Source organism: Aplidium turbinatum, chromosome 9, assembly GCF_918807975.1.
Source record: "Aplidium turbinatum chromosome 9, kaAplTurb1.1, whole genome shotgun sequence".
Classification (NCBI taxonomy): Eukaryota; Metazoa; Chordata; class Ascidiacea; order Aplousobranchia; family Polyclinidae; genus Aplidium; species Aplidium turbinatum.
The window spans coordinates 15,032,759-15,052,216 of record NC_137480.1 but is presented as its reverse complement, the minus strand read 5'-3'; the positions used below and the strand labels follow the sequence as shown (position 1 = coordinate 15,052,216).

Below are 19,458 nucleotides of genomic sequence, written 5' to 3'. Positions count from 1 at the left end.
TTTTAATTTTTCTTTTCACCACTAGGGGCAGTATTGTGCAAAAAATTGGTGACAAAACTTGAATATTTTTGGATATGCTTATCCCATTTCTCCGATTTTTTTTAAACATTATTCAGAACATCATAGAGCATCTTTTAAATATACCCTCAATATTGCAAAACTTATACACTGCCCTCTAGTGGCAAAAAACATGAAAAAATTCAAAAAGTGGGCCTCAAAATGGCCTCGGCGGTGGAGGTAAACGTCGATGAAAATTTATGAAACTTCATATTTGTGGTCTACTGATCTAAACACAGTACCACAAAAAAGGTAAGCAAAATCCGAGAGGGTCGGGGCGCCTGCAACACCCTAGTGCATACCGTACCCATAGTTTGTACTGCAGTGGTTGGATATTGCGTAAAAAAAAAGAAGATACATATCTGTTATGCTTTGTTCTATACCACGTAACAGGCCTGCTGGCGAAGATTGCACATGTATAATTTCGATCAGTGGTAATTCGAAATGGTTCTTTCTAGGAAACATGTTTTTCAAGAACAAAAACATTGTGAAGACCGATAAAGGTCTGTTTAGCACCATATCTGCTAAAATCTGCCAGGTTTAAGCTCTCAAAAAAGCTTTTCCAGTCCGATGATAATGAATCAATCAATCATATCTCCCACTTTGTTCACTCTCTCCACAGTTCTGCCATATGCTACTTTTCCAGTTTCCACGCATTATGACCCCTCGGATGGCCCTCATATGAACAGCACCCACATAAACTGCATGAGATAGCGATATTTAGAAGCATCGCATTCAAACAATTTCATATGAATCATACACAGGGAACAAGGTTGAACTACCGCACTTTTATTAATTACTTGCTACAAGCCTTCAGTGGGCAACTGAAATTCGGGTTGTTCAACCCACAAGGCATTTAAGGTGAACGAATAACATTTTCATCAATTAAAGTGAAATAAATTTTTTTGTAAGAAAGACAGTTTGAAATACCAAAGATAGGCAAGACACAACAATAAAACAGGGTTGAGCATTACAACAATAATTTTAAGTTTAAGATGCAGTAGTGAAAGATTTGATTATTTATCAACTGCCAAGAAGATTAATTGAAAGCAAAACTAAATTCAGACAATTTTTTTCTTCGCTTGGTACATCCCAACAATACATGTCAATGATATCACTCAGTCGAATTAGAACCACACTTCACGCTGCAGAATGTAACATAACAAAGGAACAAGTATCCCCTCGGCCCTCACAGAGACCCCAGTGTAATATTCAGCCTATTTCTCGTTGATACGAAAGCTATGGTTGCAAACTATTACAAGAAATATTACATCTAAAGACGTTGTAAAGCAATATTTGATATCAGTTCTGGTCATATCTTGTGAGAGCGGTGCTTGTTTCAAAGAATGCAGCGCTATCAACTTGATACGAAATATCGCCCAAACCACAAATGCATGTTCTGTGATATAGCAAGGAAGTGTGCTTTGGTTGCATGGTTCACAATCCAGAAAGCAAAATACGGTACGTCATTTTTACATTGATTTAACGTCTACAAACGAATGAATGTAACACTACGTCGTGTACATACGTTGAATCAACTGTAATGTTACACTGATGCAATGAAATCAATGTAAAAATGTCTGATTTTGCTGATTGGGGATAGCAGATGATGTAAATCTCACGCACACGCAATACTTAAGATGTCGCGCCATGTTAAAAAATTAAACTGTTCACAAAGGCTACTTTGACATTATTGTTGTTATTTTTGAAAATAGTACGTAGAAGATAAATAATATTTACAAAAATAGCGAAATACGATAGGAAATGCAAAGTGTTAAAATAGTTGGACATGTGGACGATGCAAGCCGAAATGATGATGTCATGATCAAAGTTTGTGTATATTGTAAAAATAAATTTTAATATGACAACGTGACAACACGTGTAATGTGACATGAAGTACCGTATATACTTTCAATTCCGATCAGTTCTATAAAAATGCATTGTTGAGTAAATTATATTGGACTCTCAAGTCCTGATAGCTATTTGTGCTAAACGTATGACGGCGTAATACCGAAGGTGAGGTAAAGCACAACAGCACGCCACAGAAACTGATTAACAGCCTACTATCTGATAATGAATTACATTCGAGCAAGAGCAGATAAATAATGAACTTTACAATAAATAACGAACTTTAATTACTTCCCGGATGATTTAAGCAATCAAGATACGCACCAAAATTGGATCTAAAGGCCAAGTTATTTGTCAACAGCACTGCCGCAAAGCTTTAGGAACAAACTGTTTGAGCAGGGTCACTTCACGGTTTTTATAGATGCGCTCTGTATCCGCAACTGTTTCGGGTAAAGGGAGGCCCCTGGTTTCCGGTAGAAGTATCACGAGAAAACCTGTTAACATAAACATTAAACATCTTCAACATTGATGAAATAAAAAACGACGAGACGTGTAATGATCTCCTCTTAAAGTGGTACGAAAAAATAACGTTTAATAAGCTGATTTCTTCCATTGTTTCTGAGGATATTACAGTATATAATTTCTCACAAAGTTTAGAAAAATCATTTGTTGAGCTAGACTAGACGCACAGTCACTTTCCACATGTTAGAAAAGCGGATAATTAAAATAAGATTTAGGAAACACTACAAGCTGTAGAACAACGCGATAAAACGTCTTGTGTCACGAAAAAGCAATAAAACGACTAAGCATCACAGGCAAGGAGGTCACAATTGAAAAATTACTCTACAATAAGCAATGGCAAAAATGCGATACCAAATAAACGTAAAATTTCGCTGAACGAAAGTAGTGGTACATCAAGTGTCGGTCCTATAGCAAGCTCATAAACATACAAGACCTAAACATTCCAAAGCGATTCGTTATGTTAAACGCCAGTTGTCATAAATTTTAAGTGCCTCGCATAACCTTTGCAACGCCACCACACTAAGCTTCGGAAATGGATTTATGAAATGCAGGTTGTGCTGCATGCGTTCATAACCACTATAGTCTAGCCAAAAAATAAATCAATGTACCTGCCACTGCAGCTATGATTCCAAACACGACAAATGGAAGATTGTGGTTGATATGGCCGAGCATGATAATAAGCTGAGAAACTACTCCACCCAATCGTGCCCAACCACTGCACACGCCCAGTCCATTACCTCTGTAATGTTGTAGTCTTTGTTAGTGACTTCTAACAAAGCGAAACCATGCATACAATATTCGCTTGTCTCTTTTCAACTGTGAGAACAGAACACCCAATTTCAAAAAGTAAAAAGTGCTACCGGTAACTTATTTTCAGAGAGTTAAAAATGACAGTTTCCGCGGGTCGAGATTGAGGATCCTCACAATGATTTCTCACCAGAGTATGCCGATGTTAAATTGCTAGAAACTCCACTTCTTTTACTCTGGCCTTTGCACTAACCTATGTATCGAGAGAAACTTTCCAGTATACGACAAATCATGTCTCAGGGGAAGAGCAGGCCTCGAAATTCACGGCGGTCATGTCCGCCGTCACAGCATGTGATGTCCGCGGCAAGTACCATCTAGATCGGTCATATTTGTCCGCCGAGAAATAGCGATACAAATTGTCATTGCATAGCACGAATAATTGTTGCAAATATATATATAATTTCCCGCGCATTCTAGCGCGCAACTAGAAAATGTGAATACTGTATCCCTTAGCTTCTATTCAAGCAGGAAAACTTTCGATTTTTACGTTGCTTCAACGATTGGTGACAATGAAACAGCGCAACAAAGGTGAATTCTTCGCTAAGAACCGATGGGAGTACCGGTACTTTTACACTAATCCCACGCAACCTAGTTCAAGTCTTACGTCACAATGTCTGGCTTTGATCTCCGAGCGATGTTGATAAAGCAAGGTTGGTTACAAAATTAGATTGCACGAGTAGGCTATTATAGCAAGATGCAGCAAAATTTGTTACGTTTTGGTATTACAATAAGAACGAAAAGACCCAGGGAAAATTCACTTTCGCTCACATGACACGCAAAAATAAACCTAAAGAAAAAAGCCTAGTGAACTTTGCACAGCAGAAAATAGTGGCGTTAGCGTAGAAGTTTTCCGACTCGTGCCCAGAGGATTGTGATGCAAAAAGCCACGCGACCTCGTTTGGGTGGAAGTTAACCAGTTATACAGCGAAGTAAGCAGCCACACGGCGCTTTGACTCTTCAAGCGCACGTCGTTGGTCTGATGAAAGCCTTTCAGACTGACTTCGCTGGATTTTAAAAAAGCCTTCTAAACCGTAGCTATAGTTCTCAAATGGCGAAGAATTATCAAGATTATGTGATTAAGCATGACAATCGACGCTAAAACTGGTGTGTCCGCCGCGAGACTTAATTTGTCCGCCGAGATAGCTGCTCAGACCGGACACGTTTGTCCGCCGTCAACAAAAACGAATTTCGAGGCCTGGAAGAGTATTATTTTACACTAAATGTTACCCAATTCTATCATTTTAATTCAAGTGTATCTCAGCCAAAAAGATGAAAAAATTATTGAAATTGATAAGCAACATCGGCCTGATCAAAATAGAAGTACGTATTATCATATGACGTCGCTGGTGGAAGGTTTACCGTTACATTGCTTCATAGAATTTGCATTGAGTGAAAACGTCATGCAGAAAATGGTTAAAAATAATAAAATGGCGTTATATATTTTATTAAAACACATTGACTATATTAATCTGATCTTGCAAATACACCGTAAATAAAATTACTTTTCTGTGTTTTAGGGGGGGTCGCTCCTTCTGGATCTGCCATTGGAAGGCCCCCATTAGCAAATAAAAGTCTGTTTCACAAGAAACATTGTAGAGTTCATCAGAGTATCTCGTGTATTTCCGAACATATTGCAGTATTTTGCGCGACTTACATTTGTGTACACAAATGGAAAAGTGTGCATAACTTGCCTAAGCGGAGTAGGGTAGACTTCCGAAGAGTAGAGGTAAATACAGCTGAAGGTCGCCGTCGCTCCGAACTTCCCAATCAAGAACAATGCGAGGTTAACAGTAGGAAGGCCTGTTGTACAAGCGCATAAGCTTCAGTGCTATGTTGAAAACATAGGTGCATTAGCACCCCATGCATACTCCTGATCACATGTTTGTAACCCACGGTCATTGGATTAGATAGATATATTTAAACCCACAAGTTAGCCGTAAAAATCTAATTACCATCCAAGATCGTGGTCCTTATCATGTCCTTTCGCAGTTAGCGAGTTATGCAGGTGCTTTTCTTGTAATATAACTCATCAAGGCATTTAAAAAAATATTGCTTTAGGTTTAGAATCTTAGATATAGGTTGGTACAGCACTTACTGTCTGGAACAAACATCATCGAGAGGAGACTGAAACCACAAATGATGTTGCATAGACAAATCACAGGTCTTCGGCCCCACACTTTGATAATACCAATAGCACCGAAATTGGCCGGGATTTCCACTAGGGCAGCCAGGAAGAAATTAATGAAAATATTTCCGCTCAAGCTGGCTGTATTTAGTGTGAGCCCATAGTAGATGCAAGTCACAGCAAACCAATTGTAAAAAAGCACAAGCGAGATGCTGCGCAATGTCGCATTCAAAAACAGATGCCGAGTAGAGAACTTCTTCCTTGAAACAATCGCTTCAGTTTTGCTGTCAACAGTTTGATTCTAAAATAGATATAGAATAAAATAAAACGTCAGTTTTAATCCCGTGAGACGTCAACCGAATGAACGAGCAATTGTGTGTGATATGACCTTCACGATCGGGACTCTCTCTCTTTTGAGTGATTCAAAAATTTCATCAAGACATTTGCCATTCACAGAAGCCATTCTCTTTAAGGTTAAATACGCTTTGAATGGCTTATTTTTTGACATCAGCCAGCGAGGAGATTCCGCAGAAAACCTGAAATGTTAAATAGACCCAGATAGTATATATTTTACAAACAACAAATAGTACAAACTGTGATTTAAAGTTTAACCCTGGGTTCCTTGCCCACGCAACCATCAGACCTAGACTGATTCAAGGAATACGTACGCTACCATACGCCCAAGCTACCAACTTTGCAATTTTTACATCATTTTTAAGTCGCAAAACGTTAAAATTCTGCAAAAACGGCAGTTTTGCGTCTTAAACAGAAATATGTGATGTGATCACCGACAAAGGCCTTTCACTATTCATCTCTAACACTTACAATGCATAAATAGGAAAAAGAACAACCAGTGGTACAGACATAACAAGATTGAGGTAAACCCATCGCCTTTCTAGATAGCCCAACAGAGCGAGGAGCATGAACGCAAATGCAAAAGACGCTTGCAACGTTTGACTGACCCACACTCGATCACCAATACTGGTTATTTCCATTGCTGCGAACATCAAAAACAATTGAAGTCAGTCGCACCGAGATATCCTATTTCAATAGAAATTGTCTAGCCCAAAGTCACTGATTAATTTTTTAAAGAACAAGACCGATGATAAAAATATTTAGCAGTACGGTATCCATACTATTCAACTGTGGCAACAAGTGGCTAAAAAATGTGTATAATATTTAGTAGCATGCTGCAGCCGTACCCTGATAGCACTCAAAGTTGGGCTTTATTGGTTTATAATTCACAGTATAACTTAATAATTAAACGACGCATGCTGTTTAATTATTAAGTTATACTGTGGTATAAACAAACCTAGTGTTCTCTTGGGATAGAGTCGACGAAAGATTACTAATGACATCAAAGAAAAGACTCTTACCGTATACAACTCCACTGATGCACAGGCCAATCGAGCCAAAGCCGACCATGATCCGTATGAAAGTGAATAGCCAGAAATGCTTAATAAATGAGCTCAAAATAGAAAAAATAAGGAGAATCAGCAATGACAGAAAGAAACATGTTCGCCTGCCCCACCTAGAAGAGTTACATTGATACAGCAAACATGTAATTGATTACGTTTTTGTTACAACGAACCAGTAAACAACAAGGATACCTTTCGTAGATCTCACACCACTCAGCAAAATCTGTCATATTTACGTGAATTCAACGTCTGCAAACGTTATAAAAATGACGGATTTTGCTGTCTGGAAATGATTTGTGATGAGAGGAAAGCAGAATTACAATTTTGCATTGTTACAACGTCGTCAGACGAAATTAGCCATGAACGGACAGCTACACAAACTGGATAATGTCTTTCAACACAAGCAGAACAATAAACTGCCGCTATGGTATGTTATTAATTCCCCGGAGAACAAATCGTCTGGTTCACACGACGCAATAGAGTCCAAAGTCTATATGCCTTGAGGCAGAAATTTTAACTTTCAATAACGCTTGAAAGGCCATCGCGTAACCTTTTCTTTCTTGAATATTAACTTAAATGTTTAGTTCCCACAAGTAAAATTTAACTTTTATAACGTTTTGTACACTCAATCATACGTAAGTTATGTGATTATTTGCTTCCAGCTTCAAAAAAGCTTATTTCTCAGACAAGGACCGAAATAATATTTTTCGTAGTCATTTATTCACATATAGTCAAGTGGGGTAAAAAAAAATTTTTTTCAGAAAGGTTGTCCTAGATTTTTTAGATTATCAAGTATGACCACTAAAGTTGGTCACAATATGCAGACCATGTATGTCTATCATCCCCCAATGAAATTTTTTAAATCCATTATCTGGTTTGGAAATTATGCCCAAAATACCTGAATTTTTTTTACTCCAGCTTTGGGGTAAAAAAAAATTTTCATGGGGTAAAAAAAAACACCTGTTAGTATAGCAGCTTCTTCTTCTTTGTTATTATAATATTGATTTCATATGTTTTGCTATTGATTTCATATGTAATGTAAATGATTCTCCACCAGAGGAAAGAAGCTTTGTGTAACTCATAAATCAAGGACTGTGAGAGATGCTGAACCCATACTTGGAACTGACCGGAAGGGTCATGGACGATTTTGCCCACAATTTTTGTATGCACTTTTTATTAAAATACACATTGTGAAATCGCAAAGTCTCATTACTGTAATAAAAACAGCAGCAAGACAAAAAATTGTGTCTAGTATATACTTATATACTTATGCACGCCATCCTGAATTTTATCTGCAGCTCTGGTTTGAACATGCAAGTGGGCGATTAAATTTCGCGGATTGTGAATCCTAAAAAGTCAACCAGCAGTTTGTGAATGAACATACAACTAAAAAACAACAGACAGGAAATAAAACAACAGTTTGTGTATGTCTGATTGTATGTGTTGTGCACTATCAATCAATGGATCACTCTGTACTCTCAATCTGCGCTATTTATCGACTAACCCGCAACACTAACCTTAACCTCGGACCCCCAACTCCAGAAAACATCAATTGATTGTGCATAACACATGCATACATTGGCACTGATGCATCCAGAAGTTTGTTTTTGTATTTTTTGGTGACATACTGCTTGGCAGTTGACATAACACCAATACAAAGCCAAAACATTCCATGAAATGCACTGTTTTTTTTTACCCCAAATCAACGAATTTTATTGGGGTAAAAAAAAACACCTCAATAATAATTTACACAAACATTTGGAGGCCCCAGTCTTTGTTGCATCTAGTAGCCTCACAACATAGTACTCACAATATAACATTAAAACATTCATACTACCTATCACTAAAATTTAGCAAAAACCTTTAATAAACTCCTCCGAACCTTTTTTTGCACCTTTCGCTGGCCATATTTACTCTATTTAACATAGCTCTTCTTTGTCAAATCCAATCTTTTTCCTCTACCCCTCAAAGTAATCTCCAAAGACCACTTAAACAGACACTAAAAAAGTTGAGTGAATATCTACTCAATTTAGATGTGAGATGGTAAGTGTTTTTTTTTACCCCAATAACCCCACTATTTTTTTTTACCCCACTTGACTATAACAGCAAAGCAAAATTTTCTTCACACTTTGTAGCGGTTAATACTCTTGTGAGTGTGACTTATTAAACAAACGATATAATCGAAAACTAATACTGTACGTTGCAAAATGCAACACAAAGAAGATTTTTACATCAATATACAATGACATTTGTTATAAAAAAAAAATTACACACATTTGATTTTTTCTTGAAATATGGTACGGTTATACAAAAGCTCTATAGTCATATACCGACACTACAGTGTCCGGATTTTAAGTCGCAAACTGGTTTCATCAACTTTTACTCCAGCAGAAAATCAGTTTACGTTACAAAACATGTAGGACGTAGGTTTCGAATTAAAAGCATTAAAGATGGTAAAAAAAATATTTATTGTTTAGCAATCAAATGTACCATTGTGGCCAGGCATGTACTGTTAAGTAAAAACTGTACTGCTGTGTGCAACAATGTTGTATTAACAGCATGCAATCTTATAATTACAATATTGTTCAACAATAGAGTAATTTCTAGTAAACGTCATACTTATCTGAGCCAATTCCACAAAATACAGCACCAATCAAAATTCCTATCATCAGCAAAAGTTGTGAAATATTTTGCTTCCACTCATTGTCGCAAATTAGATTGAAATCAGTGATAATTGTTGAAGCAAATGTAGTCTGGTCATAACTCCACACAGAGCATTTTTTAGTCGTGAAGTTAGCAGGATTTGATTGGTTGGACTGCCAATAGGAGCAAGTAGAACTGACAAGCTCAGCAGCTGCATACCTTGAAAAAAGAAGATGCTTCATTTAATCCATCACTGAACTCAATTCCAAGAAAATACAGATCGTAAGCAATGATTAAGGGGTAAGTACTAAGGATGGAACGACCTCCGGCTACGGTTCCGGCCAAACTCTGGCCAGTATTTTTAACTCACACATTTGATTGCATGGGCCTGGGGGTAATAGTGGTGCCGGAGGTGTGTGTGCCTGTGGTCAGGTTCATCACCTTGAATAAATCTTTTTGCATCATTGTAGTACTGCAGTAAGACAAAAATAGGCTGCACATGTTACCTGTAACATTGGTCAACCCATAGTGCATAAGAAAATAAAAATATAATTGTCAGAAAGGTTTTTTTTTTAAAAGATGTAACCCAGTACAACCAAGACAAAATGTTTAGCAGTACACCATGTTGCAAATTTGCAACATTCTACTATACCAAAGTTGTGTACTTCCCAGAAATCTTTGTGCATAATATATGCAACATAGGAAACGTAGTATTGATAATAGGAGCAAGGATGTTACTCAAAAATTTTCAATACCTTAAAAACAATGCCATTTATGGGGTGGATAAAAAAATTGCCAAATTTGAAATCTAACCAAAAGTTTACTCCTGAATGGATCCTTTTAAAGAACCCTAAACATTGCCATGAGGCACCGTTTAGAGAGCTTGGTGAGAGTGGTATACAACCCTTTGGTTGATTACGTAGTTACGTACGGTATATGAAGTAAATATTACCAATTACAACCGGAGTTGCAATTCTCTGGCCAGAACTTCTGGCCTTCGGCAAAAAAGTTGCCTCGGGTGCATCACCAGTTAGTACACATAGCGATATGGATACCAAAATATAACAAAGTCTACTAAGTTACACTTCAATGTAAGATGACACACAATTTTTATTGCAGAAATCTACCTATCATATCATTACATACGTTTCACATTGTGATCTCTTGTTTCCATCCATTGGTCTGCTCAAGTTATCTGTGCTTGCTGTCCAATTGTATTGACAAACCTACAACATCATTGAACAAAGAAAAACATTAGGTAACTGAAGAGTGACAGACACTGACAGTAATAGTTTTAAATAATTACTGGAAGTAAAAAGAAATATTTGAACGCACCTTCGGATTAAACCCTGTAAAGTTGTTAGAAATACTGAAAACAAACATGACAGGCAGCCCCATTAGCTCAGTGGTTACGTGCTAGACTCAAAATCACATGACACTGGTTTAACTCGCAAGGTGTGTGCTTGAGCAACGCATTTCAAGGACTGCTCTCCATTCAGCAGCACCTAGTGGATGGGATAATTGTTTAACAGCAATCACAAACACTCCAACAATCGAAAAACTTCACTCTGCCACTCTCGGTAACCGGCCATGCGTCAAAAGCCTCAAGACCTACAAGAATGCGAAACTACCATGTATAACTTATAAAAGGCTTTATCAATCCGAGGATAAATTCAATACCAAACAACCATAACAGAACATGTCACTTGCAAAGCTTACTTATATAAAGCTACGAGCTAGGGTACTGTTCCATGAGAAGAAATTTAAGTAGCCTATCCTGATGAAATGGTGTTCACTTGATCAAAGTGAATTGTACTTCTTTTTAAATTCATAGGTAAAGAATAAGGATAGTCATTGTTCACCGATGACTAGTATCCAGTCACATAAATAAAACAAACAGAAAGAACCAAGTTTATTTGATGCACCTGTTTGTGCAGTCTTTTTAACAATGGTTAAGAATTTAAAATTCTTGTTAGCTATAAAATACTGTACATCAAACAATTGAAAAAGACAATAATTTTTTGATAAAAAAAACTTTAAAGATTTTAATAATTTATTAACAAATAAACAAACAATATGTTTCTTTAAACCTTATCAGCCCAAGTTTACGATCACCACAGAATTGTTGCAAAGCTACTTTTAAAATATGCATTATGCATATCATCATTATATAATATGTTTGATCAAGAAAAGTTAGATAATTGTAGATTATGTTACCAAGTATATACTGCAAAGTTAAGTTTTCATACCTCAATTGCATGTTCTTTGACAGTTGAGTCAATTTCACATTGATATGGCACCTTTGCTGCCAAAAACACGGCTCCACCAATATTCATAGCACCAATCACTATAACCAGATACATGATTGAATAAGTTCTTATGGTATATTTACCAAACCACCCAACCTTCTTCATGATCTCATCAAATTTATTTTTCATCAAGTAAATGATTTCTGCTGAAAGTCTTTGATCCACCATGTCTTATTCGGTACTTTTGCAACAAAAGAGAAACAATGTAATTACTGTAGATTCCTCATAAACGGCAAATTTCTCAATAAATTTTAAATATTTATTTTCAAATTTAGCGTGATTAAATATTGATGATTCCTAAAAAAGCCAAAAAATGAGATATCACTGAGAACAAAGCTAGGATCAAAGGTTGGAATGTTTTTTTGTTTTTTTTGTCAAATATGCTTGTAAGTGATTTATGATGACATAGCCAAATGGTATGGTGCAAAGCATAAAGAAAATTTTAAACCAGCATTACTGACTACAGGTTAATTTAACTCTTTCCATCCCAGAGTTTTCCCGCAGTTTAACCGTGAAACCAAAATGGTTTTGACCCAAACTTTTCTTCCTATATTTCTCAGTCTATTCCTCCAGCCTTAGGACTTATTAATCAGCTTGCAGTATTAACACAAACTTTAAACTAGAATACTTTCTTCAACATTCTTATGATACCCCAAACACCTGACATCACATCTCATTAAATTGGATCCTCTTCTTCTACTTAATCATGTCCTTTTCGGGATGCAGTAGCAATTTCAACCTCCAGCATTCTCAGTCATGTGCAAGTTCATCAGTCATATCCAGAATAACAACATTGTTGTAGACATTGTCTTGCCATCTTCTTTTGGGCCAACTACGAACTACATAACCAGCATCTAAAAACTTTCAAGTTGTAGATTTGCTTTATTGCGCAAGTGGTCCTCTTTCTCAAAACATGTCCAAACCATCACAAACTGCTACAAATCATACTACAATTCGGCTCTGATGCTTTAAGTTTAAATAAACCTCAAATGTCAACTTTTTATTAAACTAGATAAGGTTGTCCATTATTAGCCTAATTATTTTCAATGGGTCTGTGTCAATTATCCCTGCTTTTTCCATCACCAATTCCGCCTACATTGCAATCAGGTGCAGATTTATGGGGGGCCCGCCCCCCATTCGAAATTTTGTGAGGAATTGTTGAAATTGTATGTTTCCACATCAAATGGTTTGATATGCTTCTAAACAGCTGATATTAGTTCCACGGTGGACTTAACTTATCCGGGGGGGGGGGAGATAATTTTTTGTTATTGTTGTGGTTGAAATTATCCATCCATCAGACTCCGTTATTTTCTTTCATACAACTTCAAATACATTTTAATAGCATCATTTGTTGGAGCTGACTCAGCTGAAACCAATGCTGAACCAAAGAACGTCAGTTGAAACAATCTGAAACCTTGAATGGTTGTTTTATAGTTTTTAGTCTTCAGTATAATTTCAATCAATTACCATATATGTCTGCAAACACACAAATATCCAGTTGGTCATGGCGGAATGGCCCGTTTCGGTGAGTCCGATCCCTTAACGGGGGATTTTTTCAATTTTTTTTTAAATTATCGGGTACCGTAGCCTAATTATCATTGCCGTTTTAGGGTTAGGGATTAGGGGTTAGAGGTTAGGAACTCACCGAATCGGACTCACCGAATAGTAGCAGACCCGGTCATGGACACTCAGTGATGTACGCGCATACAAAAAATATTGACGCCGTCAGCGTAAATGCAAACGTTCGAAAAACCATACGCCGTATGCGTCAACGCAACTTGTAAAAAAAAGTTGGCGGCGTCAGCGCATTCACTAGCGTAAACTCATTTTGTTTGCTAGGTGCCAAACATTCACACGGTATAAACCACTCGAAACAAACAAGTTTTATTTTGAATTTCCATGAAGAAACACAAGCATCTGAAAGTGTTCATCTGACATTTTGCTGCGTTTTGGTTTCAATATGTCTTTGCCCATTGAAAACATTCTTTCAACTGTAGCGCTTGAAGGTATTGGCGTGTTGTAGCGAAAAAAATACATTAAAAAGTATGCGTTGACGCTATGCGCTAAAAAAACGCGAAAACTTTACGGCGTAGCCTCAAGCGACAAGTTCTATCCAAAAAATGTGGCAGTAAGCGCTAGCGTAAACAAAAAGTCTATGCCGCAAGTATACGGCATAGAATTTGCGGCGTATACGTACATCTCTGTGGACACTGCATACAGGGTTTTAAACCAGATTTTAAGTTTACTTGCATGCTTAGCAGTTTTTATTCAAGCAAAATTTATGTTTTAAACATTCACAATTGATGATAATGGCTGTTTTAATGTCTATTTCAGTGGTTCTCAACCGGGTCCGCAAAACGATTTCAGGGGGTCTATGAAAGTTTCCGGGTTTGCAGCATGATTGATAAATTACAAAATTTAAAATTTGGTTGGCTGTGCTTTATGTGTGTATTACCGTGATTTTCAAACTATACTTCCCAACAAACTTGTGCAATGTCCTTTGAAAGTTCAAAGATTTCGTTCGGGATTTCGTTTCATAACTAAAAAAATCAATCATATAAATGAATTAATTTTTTAATAAGGCTTTGTTCAACTTAATTCTTTTGAGACAGCAGTCTATTGATCAATGCTTAACTTAGAAATGCAAACGTTAGTCAGTAGTCTATCACCACTCACAGTTTTGCAATGACAAAGGTTAGAACGAATGAATATTGATTAGAAATGAAAAAAGGAAGAAATTATTTGTAACGGTAGCAAAATTCTATTGATTTTTGATAAAAATTTATTGAAAAACTACAAATCAGCATCTAAATTTTGATGCTGTATGCCAACATAAAGCTCATAATATAACTTCGTCAATGTCATCAGTCGTCATAAGTGCGTTGCAAGTTCAGCAAATTTTTTTAAGTGCGTCGCTTCAAAACTTACAAAACATTTGATTCCAATATAGGAGAAGCAATATACCAAAATTTCAGATAATATTTTTTTAAGGGTCCGTGACTGCTTTGAAGGTACCAAACTCCAAAGGGGTCCGCCAAAACAAAAAGGTTGAAAACCACTGGAGTATATTTTATAGCATATCGTATATGTCGTAGTATCATTGTTCATATCTGTTTTATTTTTTTCTTTCTTTTTAATTAATTTTTAAATTTTCTGCCCCCTCCCCCCCCCCCCCAAACATGTAGTACGGTAATAATAACGGTAATCAATAATCATAATAACGGTATAGTTTATTTATTGTCGTTTTACAACAGCTAATAAGATTTTTTTAGCAACAGTCGCCTACTTTTTTTCAATTTTGTACTGTCAAACTCGGTGACCAAGCCTGTGTCAGTTGATCAAAGCCTCTACAAGTATGCGAAACTGCCAAGATTAAGCCCTACAAGACGTTTTCTCATTGCGACGATAAAGATTCCCTCGAATATCCTCACTGCGTTATTATGCAACATGGAATTGAACCCAAACTTATCACCTCTCAAGCCAAAAGCGAGAACCACTCGGCTGCTGCGCTGGTGTCCAAATATATCAGAATTAGATCACCATATTTTGTGTGCTGCGTCTCCTCAACCACACCCCCACATTCCTCCACTCACCGAGTAGGACGGAGGTTACTGATGTCATACTGTATTGTTGTGTGCGGCAGAGTTGCCAATCTGTCTTCACCAAAAAAAAAGACCTAGTCACAAAAAAAGCCAGCAAAAATAGCTGAAAAAGCCAAGAAAAAGCCAATTAGTATTCATTAAACATACACATATAAAAAGTGCACAACCAAATAGTGTCCCACCGAACTTTGACCTCAGCGACAGTGCAATTTAGAGACTGTCGCAAGTAAATCAAAGATATCCAACATTAAGTTTGTGATGCTGTAACCCTTCTTCGATTACCAAATATAGACGACCTGCATTTGTTGGGGCTAAACTCCAATTTTCAAGTTTTGTGCATTTCGGTCTGAATATTGTTGGGACAATCAAACGTGATAGGCTATAGGCTCAGGGGCGCCGGAAGCGAGGTTGCAGGGGGGGCGTATGCCCCCCCTTTACTCAATTCTTCTGCAGATGGAGGGGCAGGGGGGGCAATGGTGCCCTTTTAAAGTCATGTAAGCTATTGCACATTTTGCAATATAACAGTTTCTGCTATTCGCTTTTAGCCTATTTATAATCTTTCATTCTTGCCTCAAAATAATATTTACGGCACAAAATTTTGCAACTACGGGCCTTAAAACTCGTTTTTTTTTTCGGCAGCCATCGTGGCCTACCGGGAGCTCCTTCTCGGCGGCCAAATCTACGTGCTTGGAAGCCAAAATACAAAATAAAAATAACGATAGCACAAGTAAATAAAATTAAACTTGCAGCAATGCTAAAATGATCACTTAGCGTTGTTGAAGTCTGGGCCTGGGCGACGTCCTGCAGTAGAATCGTTGCACCACGCAGTAACTGCTTTATCGGGATTGTAATCCAGTACTGCGGGACCATCTAACGACACTCGCACGAGTGTCTCCAATGTGGCTGATTTTAAAGAAGTTCGCCACTCCCCTAAAATTCTTTTTAGCAACGAAAACAATGATCTACAATCCCTACGATGACGGCAAGGTAATAAAATAAGTATTTCAATGATGTGAAGGACATTACTAAAAGAAGCATAATTTTTGCAAAATAACTTATGTCAACTAACCTAGTTCTCCTTTTTAACTACGATTCAATGTCCGACAACATCAAATCGACATAAAAAGGACAGTATTGCCAGCCGATGTAAATTAGCACTTCGGATTAAGACTTTGAATGAACGTCCGGAATTACAAACAAGACTTACAGCGCTGGTGATCGCAGATGGATATATTCCATCAATAACATAAATATTCCCGCACAATGCAACAGTGGCGATTATAACGCGCTGGCCTAATTTTGCGTCACTCTTTGATACTACATGTTTTCGACAGCTAATCCAGCATGATGCCCTTCTTTTTATACCGGACACTTGTACTTGTAGGCTATCATTACTCAATAGCCTACATAGTGAGCTGATAGATTAGCATTATCGCTGTATCTTATTTTCAAACTTGAAAAGAAATTGGCCTTTTAGTAAACAAAAGTGCTCTTTTTTGTAATCTAGCCTCCCCCCAGTTAAAAATCCTTCCGGCGCCCCTGTATAGGCTACTGATAACCAATCATGATATTACTTTTGGTGCATATTGCGTTTTCGCAATATATTTACAATAAGTAGGCTAAGCTATGAGATGGGTAAACTAAACATGACATTGGCCTACCGTAGGCTAGGCCTACCTGGTTTTTTTTGTTTGTCGTATCCAGGCTTACACCTTGTTGATTGTTGGTTGAAGATCTAGATTAAGTGGACGGGAAAGCAAGGAAGCCAATCTTCATGTCCACCTTCAGGCATGCCTTTAAGTGTCCTGCCAAAAACACAGCCGCATGCTCTTGAGCGGTGTCGAACCGGCGCCCTTTCGATTGCCGTTCCAGGGCTCTCACCACTCGGCTATGCAGCCGACCTGGTAATCCTGGTTAAATAGCCAGCCCTACACCAACTATCAACACACTGAGCGGCTTATAGCCTATACGCTGGTAACCCCTAGAACATCACACAATTAAGGCGAAAGAGCCTTGTCCATTGAGTCCAGTCTTTGTTATGAGTTACCAAGGGGGGTGGGGGGACTCGTATACCTGGGACTGGTATATAAGTCCCCCCACCCCCCTTGGTAACTCATTGCAAAGACAGGACTCAATTCAATTTTCTCTTTCGCCTTAGTTGTGTGATGTTCTAGGTTTTTCCCTTTAGCCTACGCTGATGATCTTTGCATAACATCACAAGAAAATACTTTATTTTGCTGTAGAACAAAACGTCACGAAGTCTCTTAAGGAGCTCACACAATAGGCTATTACACAAACAATCACTATAAAGTCAACCCTTCAAAACGTAAGTAGGCTACGCTATGTTCTTTCCATCTCAAATAGAGAAGCTGCAAGGACTATCGAAATCTCCTGGTCAAGAAGAGAGTCGGAACATTGCCTTGACCAGTGGCGTAGCTGGGGGGGGGGGTGGCGGACCGCCCCGGGCGACACGTCTGGGGGCGGTACTTTCAGACTACGATTTTTGATTTTGATTATAGGCCTAATCTGATAAAAAAAAACAATTTTATTTTCACATGCTTTTTCTTGAAGACCTAGTCACAAAAAAAGTCTAAAAAAGCCAGCAAAAATAGCTGAAAAAGCCAATTAGTATTCATTAAACATACACATATAAAAAGTGCACAACCAAATAGTGTCCAACCGAACTTTGACTTTAGCGACAACGCAATTTAGAGACTGTCGCAAGTAAGTCAAAGATATCCAACATTAAGTTTGTGATGCTGTAACCCTTCTTCGATTACCAAATATAGCCCACCTGCATTTGTTGGGGCTAAACTCACTTTTTCAAGTTTTGTGTAAGGCGGCAAAATCTGAATCCGCCCCGGGCGGCACATTCCCTATCTACGCCACTGGCCTTGACCATGTCTACCTTGGAGGGACATCATGGAGAGCAGTCCTGAAATGCGTTGCTCAAGCGCACATCCCGAAAGTCGAACTTGCGATGCGTGATTATGAGCCGGGCGCGTAACCACTGAGCTAACGGGGCGGATGGATGTCTGAAGCCTACAAATAGCAACAAACTTTAGGCTATCTGCTTGCTGGTATTGCACCACCAGAGATTCGAAGAAACATTAACAGTAAAGCTGTAAGGCAAACATGTAATTTTTTTGTCGTATCAAGGCTTTTGCCCGGTGATTGAAGATTTAGATTAAGTGGACAGGAAGGCAAGGAAGCCAATCTTCGTGCCCACCAATTCAGGCATGCCTTTTTGTGTCCTGCGAATGACACAGCCGCATGCTCTTGGGCGGTGTAGAGCGCCGTGCCGGTGCTCTCACCACTCGGCTATACAGCCGACAGCCATGCAATGGTAAACTGAGGCTACAATACGGAGGCCCAGTTACATGTAGCCTATCTGTGATACCAAGGCTCCAAACATCAGACCATCTTGTGTGCACCCAGCCTACAACCCAGGGCAGCAAATGGGACGCTTCAATATACAACTCCGTCGCACAAGAATATGTCGATCTGTAGTGCACTAACCAGAGATGTACGCATACGCCGCATACTTGCGGCGTAGACTTTTTGTTTGCGCTAACGCTTGCGGCCACATTTTTTTGGATAGTTTGCGCTTGAGGCCACGCCGTAAAGTTTTTGCGGTTTTTTAGCGCATAGCGTCAACGCATACTTTTTAATGTATTTTTTTTCTCTACAACACGCCAATACCTTCCAGCGCTGCAGTTGAAAGAATGTTTTCAATGGGCAAAGACATATTGGAACCAAAACACAGCAAATGTCAGATGAACACTTTCAAATGCTTGTATTTCTTCGTGGACATTCAAAATAAAACTTGTTTGTTTCGAGTGGTTTATACCGTGTGAATGTTTGGGACCTAGCAAACAAAATTAATTTACGCTAGTGTATGCGCTGACGTTGACGCCGCCAACTTTTTTTACAAGTTGCGTTGACGCATATGGCGTATGTTTTTTCGAACGTTTGCGTTTACGCTGACGGCGTCAATATTTTTAGTATGCGCGATTGCACGTACATCACTGGCACTAACCAAATTTAGAAGACTCAGTCGAAGAGCCTGGTTAAATTTACAGGCTGTATTTATAGAATATCATAGTGTTTTGTTTGCCAGCAAATTA

At 38.2% G+C, this 19,458-nt stretch overlaps 1 protein-coding gene across 2 annotated transcripts; it reads right to left on the bottom strand.

The window, feature by feature from the left end:
• Positions 1 to 598: 598 nt before the first annotated feature.
• On the bottom strand, positions 599 to 12,014 carry LOC145777275 (organic cation transporter protein-like). 2 transcript variants are annotated; one of them, XM_082588621.1, is made up of 11 exons: positions 11,670 to 12,014; positions 10,567 to 10,646; positions 9,397 to 9,639; positions 6,736 to 6,890; positions 6,185 to 6,356; positions 5,748 to 5,895; positions 5,330 to 5,660; positions 4,926 to 5,034; positions 3,036 to 3,166; positions 2,230 to 2,399; positions 599 to 758 (listed from the first exon to the last, which is right to left on the bottom strand). In XM_082588621.1, exons 1-10 carry the CDS (start codon positions 11,895 to 11,897, stop codon positions 2,260 to 2,262), a joined length of 1,737 nt encoding a protein of 578 aa, XP_082444747.1. In that variant the 5' UTR covers positions 11,898 to 12,014; the 3' UTR covers positions 599 to 758; positions 2,230 to 2,259. The 2 variants fall into 2 exon arrangements, with proteins under 2 accessions (XP_082444747.1, XP_082444746.1); XM_082588620.1 differs by lacking the exon at positions 599 to 758 and having other exon boundaries at positions 826 to 2,399.
• Between the last annotated feature and the right edge of the window lie 7,444 nt (positions 12,015 to 19,458).